The sequence below is a fragment of the Oratosquilla oratoria genome, unplaced genomic scaffold (assembly GCF_046742065.1).
Source record: "Oratosquilla oratoria isolate Oo_2021 unplaced genomic scaffold, ASM4674206v1 SCAFFOLD50, whole genome shotgun sequence".
NCBI classification, from domain to species: domain Eukaryota; kingdom Metazoa; phylum Arthropoda; class Malacostraca; order Stomatopoda; family Squillidae; genus Oratosquilla; species Oratosquilla oratoria.
In genome coordinates, this window is record NW_027467714.1 from 2,742,561 (window position 1) to 2,754,024 (window position 11,464).

The 11,464-nt window shown below is 34.9% G+C and overlaps 1 protein-coding gene across 1 annotated transcript; it reads right to left on the reverse strand.

Moving 5' to 3' along the window:
• Nucleotides 1–7,384: 7,384 nt before the first annotated feature.
• Nucleotides 7,385–10,979, reverse strand: LOC143023549 (uncharacterized). Its single transcript, XM_076182107.1, has 3 exons — nt 8,954–10,979; nt 8,600–8,800; nt 7,385–7,980 (listed from the first exon to the last, which is right to left on the reverse strand). The coding sequence occupies exons 1-3, from the start codon at nt 10,977–10,979 to the stop codon at nt 7,385–7,387; spliced, it is 2,823 nt and encodes a 940-aa protein (XP_076038222.1).
• Between the last annotated feature and the right edge of the window lie 485 nt (nt 10,980–11,464).

Consider the following 11,464-nt stretch of genomic DNA (forward strand, 5'->3'; position numbering starts at 1 on the left):
AAAATAATTTCAAACTACAAAATTACACTGTATTAATGATTATGCTAATAAACATTTTTAGTTAATACCAATCATTGCTTTAATACCGATGATATAAAAATAATTTATAATAGGTTATAATACAATATTGAAGTGGAATTTATATATATATATATATATATATATATATATATATATATATATATATGTATTATATATATATATACAGTATGTGTGTGTGTTCACTTGGTCTTTGGATCACGTGTTGGACTCGTGATCGACAGCTATTTCCCTCCCGCAAGAGAGCTCAGAGCTCGTAGGTCCGATCTATGGGTAATGCTATGACCTTTCACACACACACACACACACCCAACTCCCCGCCCACGAGAGTCAGAGTAACGACCCGAAGCGCAGCAGTACCGAAATAATTTCGGCCCTGGGCAGGATTCGAACCAGGAGCTGCGGGCCACTTTCGTGGCAGCTCAGCGTTCTACCAACTGCGCCACCGAGTCGTGTGTGTGTGTGTATAAATTCGACGCACCCAAGTTATATTACATTTGACCTGTCACACTCCAAATTTCATCATGATTCTCAACTTTTTTTTAAACTTTTCTTCGCATTATATATATGTATATATATATATATATATATATATATATATATATATATATATATATATATGCGTGTGTGTGTGTATTTACCTAGTTGTATTTTACGGGAAGGGGAGCTATGCTCGTGGTGTCCCGTTTTCGTATCTCATTTTATCTAAACTATTTTTAAATTCATGTATTGTTTTTGCACACACCACTTTCTCATCTAACTTGTTCCAACTGTCTATTACTCTGTGAGGAAAGCTGTTCTTTTTCACATCTCTTCTATAGCTGTCTTTTTTTATTTTCTTTCCATGTCCTCTTGTATTTCTGTCATCCCATTTTATCAGACTCTATCAGTAATTTCTATGCCTTTCATGATTCTGTAAATAGCTATCAAATCTCCTCTCTCTCTTCTTTGCTCTAGTGTCTGTAGTTCAAGTTTTGCTAGTCTCTCTTCATATGATAGTTTTGAGAGTGTTGGTGCCAATTTTGTAATTGCTCTTTGTATTCTTTCAAGTTTTTTTATGCATTTTTTTGCACCTGGTGACCATATCGTTGCTGCATATTCCAATCTTGGTCTTATCAGAGTGATTAGAATTTTCTTCACCATTTCTTCATCCAGGTATGTAAATGCCACTTTGATTGTTCTTATTAAACTATAGGTTTCTCCAAAAATCTTATTTATATGTTTTTCAGGTGACATATTATTCATAATAATGACTCCCAGGTCCTTTTCATTTTCTACTTTTTTTATTCCTTCTCCCAATTTATATGATCCTGTTATTCGGTTTTTACTTTTCCCAAATTCCATTATACTACACATTTTTGTATTGAACTCCATCTCCCACTTCCTACTCCATTCCTGTACTATATTTAGATCTCTTTGTAGTGATTCCCAATCTTCTTCCGTGTTCACTTTTTTCAATAGTTTTGCATCATCTGCAAAAAAGCTCATATAGCTTTCAATTCCTTCATCCATATCATTAATATATATACCAAACATTATTGGGGCCAGACCTGTTCCTTGTGGAACACCGCTTATTACTTCATCCCATTTTGAGTGTTGATCTTTTATCACTACTCTCATTTTTCTTTCTTGCAAAAAGTCTTCCATCCAATTTAGCAGTTTGCCCTGTATTCCTCTTTCAGTTTCTAATTTCTTAAGCAACTTCTTATGTGGTACTTTGTCAAAAGCTTTTTTTAGGTCTAGAAATGCACAATCAGCCCATCCATCTCTTTCTTGTATTATATCTATTAGTCTTGAATAGAAACATATTAAATTGGTGACGCATGATCGTCCTTGTCTGAATCCAAATTGCCTTGGATTGAGCACATTGTTTTTTTCTAAATATTTTACCCATCTATTTTTGACAATTCTTTCACAAATTTTTGCTATTGTACTTGTTAGAGAGACTGGCCTATAGTTGTTAGGGTCTTCTTTATTTCCTCCTTAATATATAGGTACTATATTTGCTTTTTTCCAATCTTCTGGAACTTTTCCTTCTTTCAAGGAACTGTTTATTATGCTATGTATTATGTCTGCTAGTTCATTCCTGCATTCTTTCAAAATCCAGTTTGCTATTTCATCTGGTCCATGTGATTTTCTGACATCAAGATCAAGTGGTTCAATATTTTATTCTTTGTTACTTCTATTTCTTTCATAGGGGGGACTTTCTCTTCCCATTCGATCTCTTCAGGTTGTATGTTCTCCCTTGTAAACACCGATTTAAAATGTTTGTTCATAATTTCCGCCATTTCAATTTCCTCTGTGTATTCAACTCCTCCTTGTCTTAATTTCTCCAAATCTTGTTTGTTTTTCAGTTTGTTGTTTACAAATCTGTAGAATAGTTTTGGTTGATCTTTACATTTTTCTATGACATCTTTTTCATATTTTCTCTTTTCCTCTCTGCACGCTTGTACATATTCATTTCTATAACAAGTATATATTTTCCATTTTTCTGGTCTTTTGTTTTTCTTCTATTTGGTCCAAGCTTTGTCTCTTTTGTCTTATATCTCCCTACAACTTTTGTTGTACCAGCATTTTACATATTCTTTTTCTTGTTTTTGTCTTGGGACATACTTTTCTACTCATTTTTTATAGATTTTTGTCAAAATATTCCATTTCTCTTCTACTGTTGTATCTTCTTTGTGTATTCTTTCCCAGTTTTCATTTTGGAAGAATTCTCTTATTTTATCAAAATTTGTGTTTTCATACATCAATCTTCCTTTTCTATATTGTTCATTTCTTTTCATGTATTTTTTCTCATTTAGTTGTAGTTCTATCAATATGTGGTCACTTCTGCTTATTGGTGCCTGGTATTCTATCTTTTCCACTATTTTAGGTTCTGATGTGAATATTAGGTCTAGTCTCGATGGTTCTTCTTCATTTCTATACCTAGTGTTCTCTTGGATCCATTGTGTCATTGTGTGGTCAATAATCATCTCAAGTAGAACACTTCCCCATGAGTCTTCTCCACCCTTTACGGTCATCTCTTCCCAGCATATTTCTTTGCAATTAAAGTCGCCCATCATAACTATTCTTCCTCCATCTTCCATTATCTCGTTTAGTGTTACTCTTGTGTCTTCTAACATGCTTTTATGTTCATTCTCTTCCCATGAGGCTGTTTTTGGGGGCACGTAGTTTATTACAAACTTTCTGCTCTTCTTATCTCTATCTTCTATTTCTATCATAATCATCTCTACTCTATTGTTCCCATATGTGACTCTCTTCATGTTTATATCCTTCTTAGTCAGGAACATAACTCCACCCCCTTTTTTTATCTTTCTGTTTCTAATCCAATAATTATATGCATTGTGTCCTATGCTGTTGGGTGGTAGTGGGCCTATTAATTTTGTCTCAACAATTCCCATTATGTCCGGATCTTTTTCTTTCAGATATTTGTTCAGTTCATTCAGTCCTGTTATTAATCCATCTATATTTGTGTAGGATACTCTTAACTTTCTGTTATTTCCATTGTATTCTCTGTTTCTTTTGTGTTTCTCTCTTTTATGTTCCATTTCTTCAATTTCATATTCACTACTCTCCAGTAGAATTCTTGTTTTTCTGTCTCTGTTCTGGTCTCGTTTTTTTTCTTAGCTTCATGTCTATTCCTTATTTCCTCCTCTCTTTCCTCTTTATTCATTTCCCTTTTTATCCATACCTTTTTATATTGTTCACTTGTTGCTAGTTTCCCTGTTTTGGATAAGATATTCTCAGCCGTAGTTTGTGACCTGAATTTAATCTTAATTGGTCTGGTCTTGTCTGTACTATATTTCCCTAGCCTGAATTTCTCTTCGATTTGTTTCATTATTTCTGGTTCATCTTCCTGAACTAATTCTAGTAAATTCCTTACTTTTTCATTTTCCTCTTTGATTCTTGTGGTTCTATCTGGGTTATTTTTCTCTTCCATTCCTAATATAATCATACATTTCTTTCTGTCTGCTAAGTCTCTTACTATATTCTCCTTCTGTCTCATCACTTTAATAACTGAGTCTTCAGTTTGTTCATTCATTTGCTGTCTGATTATGTCAGTGAATGCAACTTTACTATTTTCTTGGATTTTTTTCCAACCCTCCTTGTTCTCCTTATTATCCTCCTTTAAGACTTTATTCTCTTCTTTTACTTCTTTTGACTGTTTTTTTAATTCTTCAATTTCCTTAGTTATGTTTTTGTTCGCCTTCTCTAGTTCTTCCAATTTGTCAACTCTCTGCACAATGTTGTTAACGTGACCGAACCTAAATTCCCAGTGCTCGATCATCTTATCGAGTTTCTCTTCTAGTCTTGTTAATCGGGGGGGGGGGGTTGTGTCCCCCCCACCCTCTTTAAATACCTGGAAAATATTCTCACCATCTTCTACTGTATTGCTCTTATCTATACTTCTAATCTTTACATTTTTGTTAGACATTTCGTCATTGCTAAATTGGTCCGGACCTCGTTTGTTTAGATTTCGTCTGCCTGCCTGGGCCAAGTCCTCACCTTCCTCATTTTTCTCAGTAATCCCTCCCCTTCTCCTTTTTCCTTACTTTCCCTACACCACGAGCAATTTCCCCCCACCCTGTAAATACAATAGGTACTTCCTTTCCTTTGGGATCCACGAAATTTCTCTTTTTCTTTAGAACGTCTTCTAAGCCGTCCGTTCGTTGAAGTGTGTGTGTGTGTGTGTGTATTTACCTAGTATTTACCTAGTTGTATTTTACGGGAAGGGGAGCTATGCTCGTGGGGTCCCGTCTTCATGTCTCATTTTATCTAAACTATTTTTAAATTTATGTATTGTTTTTGCACACACCACTTTCTCATCTAACTTGTTCCAACTGTCTATTACTCTGTGAGGAAAGCTGTTCTTTTTCACATCTCTTCTATAGCTGTCTTTTTTTGTGTTCTTTCCATGTCCTCTTGTATTTCTATCATCCCATTTTATCAGATTTTCTCTATCAGTAATTTCTATGCCTTTCATGATTCTGTAAATAGCCATCAAATCTCCTCTCTCTCTTCTTTGCTCTAGTGTCTGTAGTTCAAGTTTTGCTAGTCTCTCTTCATATGATAGTTTTGAGAGTGTTGGTGCCAATTTTGTAATTGCTCTTTGTATTCTTTCAAGTTTTGTTATACATTTTTTTGTACTTGGTGACCATATCGTTGCTGCATATTCCAATCTTGGTCTTATCAGGGTGATTAGAATTTTCTTCACCATTTCTTCATCCAGGTATGTAAATGCCACTTTGATTGTTCTTATTAAATTATAAGTTTCTCCAAAAATCTTATTTATATGTTTCTCAGGTGACATATTATTCATAACAATGACTCCCAGGTCCTTCTCATTTTCTTTTTTATTCCTTCATCTCCCAATTTATATGATCCTGTTATTCGGTTTTTGCTTTTTCCAAATTCCATTATACTACACTTTTTTGTATTGAACTCCATCTCCCACTTCCTACTCCATTCCTGTGCTTTATTTAGATCACTCTGTAGTGATTCCCAATCTTCTTCCGTGTTCACTTTTTTCAATAGTTTTGCATCATCTGCAAAAAAGCTCATATAGCTTTCAATTCCTTCATCCATATCATTAATATATATAGCAAACATTATTGGGGCCAGACCTGTTCCTTGTGGAACACCGCTTATTACTTCATCCCATTTTGAGTTTTTGTCTCTAATCACTACTCGCATTTTTCTTTCTTGCAAAAAGTCTTCCATCCATTTAAGCAGTTTGCCCTGTATTCCTCCTTCAGTTTCTAATTTCTTAAGCAACTTCTTATGTGGTACTTTGTCAAAAGCTTTTTTTAGGTCTAGAAATGCACAATCAGCCCATCCATCTCTTTCTTGTATTATATCTATTAGTCTTGAATAGAAACATATTAAATTACAGTAGTGACGCATGATCGTCCTTGTCTGAATCCAAATTGCCTTGGATTTAACACTTTTTTTTTTCTAAATATTTTACCCATCTATTTTTGACAATTCTTTCACAAATTTTTGCTATTGTACTTGTTGGTAGGGTCTTCTTTATTTCCCCCTTTATACATAGGTACTATATTTGCTTTTTTCCAATCTTCTGGAACTTTTCCTTCTTTCAAGGAACTGTTTATTAAGCTATGTATTTTGTCTGCCAGTTCATTCCTGCATTCTTTCAAAATCCAGTTTGCTATTTCATCTGGTCCATGCGATTTTCTGACATCAAGATTACTCAAGTGTTTCAATGTTTCATTCTTTGTTACTTCTATTTCTTTCATAGGGGGGACTTTCTCTTTCCATTCGATCTCTTCAGGTTGTATGCTCTCCCTTGTAAACACTGATTGAAAATGTTTGTTCATAATTTCCGCCATTTCAATTTCCTCTGTGTATTCAACTCCTCCTTGTCTTAATTTCTCCAAATCTTGTTTGTTTTTCAGTTTGTTGTTTACAAATCTGTAAAATAGCTTTGGTTGATCTTTACACTTTTCTATGGCAGCTTTTTCATATTTTCTCTTTTCCTCTCTGCACGTTTTGTACATATTCATTTCTATAACAAGTATATATTTTCCATTTTTCAGACCTTTTGTCTTTTTTCCATCTGGTCCAAGCTTTGTCTCTTTTGTCTTTAACTCCCTACAACTTTTGTTATACCAGCATTTTACATATTCTTTTTCTTGTTTTTGTCTTGGGACATACTTTTCTACTCCTTTTTTTTTTATAAATTTTTGTCATAATATTCCATTTCTCTTCCACTGTTGTTTCTTCTTTGTATATTCCTTCCCATTTTTCATTTTGAAAGAATTCTCTTATTTTATCAAAGTTTGTTTTTTCATACATCATTCTTCCTTTTCTATATTGTTAATTTCTTTTCATGTTTTTTTCCTCATTTAGTTCCAGTTCAATTGTGGTCACTTTTACTTATTGGTGTTTTATACTCAATTTTTTTCCATTATTCTAGGTTCAGATGTCTCGATGGTTCTTCCTCATTTCTATACCTAGTGTTCTCCTGTATCCACTGTGTCATTGTATGGTCAGTAATCATCTCAAGTAGAGCGTTTCCCCATGAGTCTTCTCCACCCTTTACTGTCATCTCTTCTGTTATGTATTGGCTTTTCCTTAGGTGCCAATTAGTTTCCCTGTTCTCCATGGTTACACGGAAGGGTTGAAGGAAACATAGGCTTCTGGCACTGTGTGTATTTCACACTCTGTTTACATTATGGCGCTCTGGGAAGCGCATGAATTCAACATTGAACAAAACAGAAACAGAAGGCGCATGTCGCCATTAACCTAAACATTTCTTTAATGTGAATACACTACATATTCCTCCCCTCTTATTTTTGATGGGTTTACACAAAATAGAATGTTACATGGTTTCTATTAACCTTTTACTAGGTTTCACTGACCAATTTGACCTCCTCAATAGAGGCTCAGTAGGAACATAAGGTTCATTAACAGATTTGTCAATGTTATGATTAGGAAGTACTTCAGTGGCACCTGCAGGTTGCAAAATGGTATCACTGCCAACACAGTCATTTACAATTTCCTTGTTTCCAACATTACTGCTAATAGTTGGTTTAATAAGTGAATTTTCAACTTGATAATTAAACAGAGAAGATGCAGAAACTGGTGATTTTCCATTTTCAATAGTATTATACCTAGCTTTCAATTGATCACAATGTCTACGCCAAATTAAATCTCCACTTTCGGTTAACACTTTTACAACATAGTTTCTGACACCTGTAACCTCAATAATAATGCCTGGTAACCAAGGTTCACCTCTAGAATAGTTTTTTGCAAAAACTGCTTGCCCAACTTCAAATCTGCTTTCTACACAATCAAGAGCATTCTTCTTGTTAACTAGCACACTTTCTTCCTCCTTTGTTTTAGTCGTTTTACATATGTCCAGAGGAGATTTAAATTTTCTGTGAAACATCATTTCTGCAGGGCTTTCTTTTGTACCTGAATGAATGGTTCTCCTATTGTTATACAGAAACCTACTAACTCTTGTGTTAATTGATCCACTGTGATATTTTAGCATTCCCTGTTTAAAACTTTTAACATATCTCTCTGCTAATCCATTAGATGCTGGGTGAAAGGGAGCTGGATTGATCAGTTTTATTCCATTCCTTTCATAAAACTCTTTGATATCAGCAGAAACAAAATAGAACAACACCCTTAAGAATTGATAAATCATTTTTAACATGAGAATATTCTCTACAAACATCCGAGTTGTTAGTCCATCCAAATTTTACCTGAGAAATTAATTTATTCAGTACAGGGTCTGCTTTTGTCATTTTCTGTACAACTTCAAAAGAAAAGTTAAAAGCATTGAAATGTTCTATAAGTTTCACATATTCTGGTGGTGTACCTGAATTGATACAATCATCAATAGGTAACCTACTCAAAGCATCAGCAACCACATTGGTTTTACCACTTTTATGAACAAGATCATAGATATATTGTGACAACAGAACAGACCACCGGATCAATCTTGCATTTGAATTTATTGGAATTGCTTTGTTTTTTTCAAATAATCCAAGCAGTGGTTTATGATCCGTTCTCAACTCAAAATTCCTACCTAATAGATAGTATTGAAACTTTGTGACACCAAACACTATTGCTAGCCCTTCCCAGTCCGTCTGTGAGTAATTTTTCTCAGCAGAAGTAAGTTTTTTACTAGCAAATGCAATAGGTTTTTCAACATTATTTTCAACCTGTATCAATACACACCCTACACCTACTGGAGAAGCATCACATTCTAGAATAAATTTTGACTTTCCTGTAAAGCATGATAAGACATTAGATTTACATAAAGCTTCTTTAATGACATCATAAGCTACTTGGCACTGGTTTGACCATACAAACTTGACATTGTTTTTTGTTAAATCATAGAGTGGTGACAAAATTTCAGAAAACTTAGGGATAAATCTACTATAGTAGGTGACTAATCCAAGAAATGACTGTAGCTCATGCAAGTTTTCTGGTACAGGAGCATCCCGAATAGCTTTAACCTTATTTGGTGATGGAGATAAGCCTTCTCCAGAAATTACATAACCAAGGAAATCAATGACAGTTTTATTAAACTCACATTTTCCCAGATTCAACTGGACATTAGCTTCAGCCAATTTATTCAAAACAAGCTTAACTTTATCACTTTGGTCTTCTCTCGCCTTGGCGCATATAAGGATGTCATCTAAATAAACAATTAAACCATCAATATCACTTAATAACTGTGATATGTACCTTTGAAAAATTCCCGGCGCTGATGCCAGTCCAATAGGTAGTCTTTTGTATTTAAACAATCCCCTTTCAGTTGAGATAACAAGGTATTTCTGGTCTCCTTCAGAAACCTTCATTTGCAAATATGCATTACACAAGTCAAGCTTACAGAACACCTTATTATCTCCAACTGTAGCCAACATTTCATCAAGCTTAGGTAGTGGGTATTTCTCAATATTAATTTGACCATTCAAATGCTTAAAATCAGCACAAATTCTCATTTTTCCTGAATCTTTCAAGACGGGTACAATGGGTGAAGCCCAATCACTATAAGCTACAGGTTCTATGACTTTATTTTCTACAAGCTCCTGTATGGCAATATCAACTAACTCTTTGTGTGCTAAGGGCACTAGCCTTGCTTTGATGAATTTAGGAGTAGCATCTTTTTTCACATATATTCTAGCTTCAACTCCTTTAATAGGTAAATTGTCATTTACTTTATAATTATCCAGAAGTTGTTTAGGATTATCAGAAACATCCATGTCATTTACTGAATTCACTTTCAAAGCTTCATCTAAACCAGTTATCTTTATGCCTACTTTGCTCATTAAATCTCTCCCACATAAATCATTACAGTGTGAATCAGTAACAAAAAATACATGATTTGTACTATAGTTATTAAACCTTACTACAAGATCAACTTGACCTTTTACCTTTATTTGATGACCTCCATAAGCAGTCAATTCTTTGGAAGATGGAGTCATTTTAACATTTAGTACTTTTATCCAATTTTCACCTATCAGTGAAACACATGAACCAGAATCTATCTCTAAAGGTATAGATTTATCATTTAACACAAAATTGTACATTTCTGGTTTAACAGATTTTAGACAATTACAAGAAACTTTCAGCAACATGCTTTTATCAACAACATTATTAGCACTACACTGGTGTTCTTCATGCTCTGGTTCCTGTTCAGAAACTGATTTGACGTTTTTACTCTTAAAACTTTTAGAGCTATTTTGCTTGTATGCATCCTTTTGCTTAAATCTACAATTTTTTTCTAAATGACTCTGTCGACCACAATAGTGGCATTCCGAGTCTTTAAACCTACAAGCAGAACTTGGATGCAGGAAACCACAAAGCTTACACTTTGACACAGTCTTGCTATGCACTTTTTGTACTGTACCTGATGAACTGGGATTACCTGTCTCTCCTTCCCCCATGTGAGTTTTTTCAAGCAACAGAATGCGTTCTAGGAGTGTTGAAGATGTTAATGCTTCTAGTTTCAGGTCTTCAGCTAGTAGATATTTGAAATAGGGTTCATGGTCCACTGCCATAAACAATTGGTCCCTCAGCCTGGCATCAAACATGGTACCGAAGTTGCAATCCTTTGCCAGTCTCTTCAAGTCTGCATATAGCTCTTTCACAGTTTCTTTTTCAACTTTACGCCTTTGTTGAAACGAAAACAAGCTTCGGTGATAGGATGGCTTTGTAATGAAATGGTTTTTCATTAATTCTATCAGCTCATCATATGTTTTTGTAGTTGGCATATCTGGTGCCGTCAAATTCGCTAAAATTCCAAACATTTTGGTGCCTATGGACAAAAATAACTGATTCTTCTTCTTGCCAGCATCAGTTATATCCTGTGTGGCTACATGGGCTTCAAACAAAGCCAAGTAGACATCAAAAGGGAGTTCTTCAGGGTTAAACGGCTCAATCTTGTTTGAAGATGCCATCTTTCACCCTGGTGTAGCTTCGTGGCTAGAAAACTATCAGACACGTCACACTAGGAAATTGTAACCCTTTCTCCTCTCATGTAGGAGAAAACAAGTGATGTCCGGTGCTGTGTAACAGGAAGCAATATAAGCAAAGGCACCTACACTCTGTGTGGTCACCTCTAGCATAGCTTACCCCCGCGTTACGACGCGGGCAGCTGAATGTTTTCCTGCATATAGACCGTTTATCACTGTTTCTAGCCTAAACCACCAGAAAAAACACTTTGATCCTCGTCGCCATTGTTATGTATTGGCTTTTCCTTAGGTGCCAATTAGTTTCCCTGTTCTCCATGGTTACATGGAAGGGTTGAAGGAAACATAGGCTTCCGGCACTGTGTATTTCACACTCTGTTTACATTATGGCGCTCCGGGAAGCGCGCGAATTCAACATTGAACAAAACAGAAGGCGCATGTCGCCATTAACCTTAACATTTCTTTAATGTGAA

Coding starts and splice junctions, on each gene's coding strand:
- LOC143023549 (XM_076182107.1), bottom strand. CDS start 10,979: ATGGCATCTTCAAACAAGATTGAGCCGTTTAACCCTGAAGAACTCCCT. Junction 8,801..8,953: donor TGGATTAGTCACCTACTATA/GTAGATTTATCC, acceptor CATGCTTTACAG/GAAAGTCAAAATTTATTCTA. Junction 7,981..8,599: donor GTTTCAATACTATCTATTAG/GTAGGAATTTTG, acceptor CCATTCATTCAG/GTACAAAAGAAAGCCCTGCA.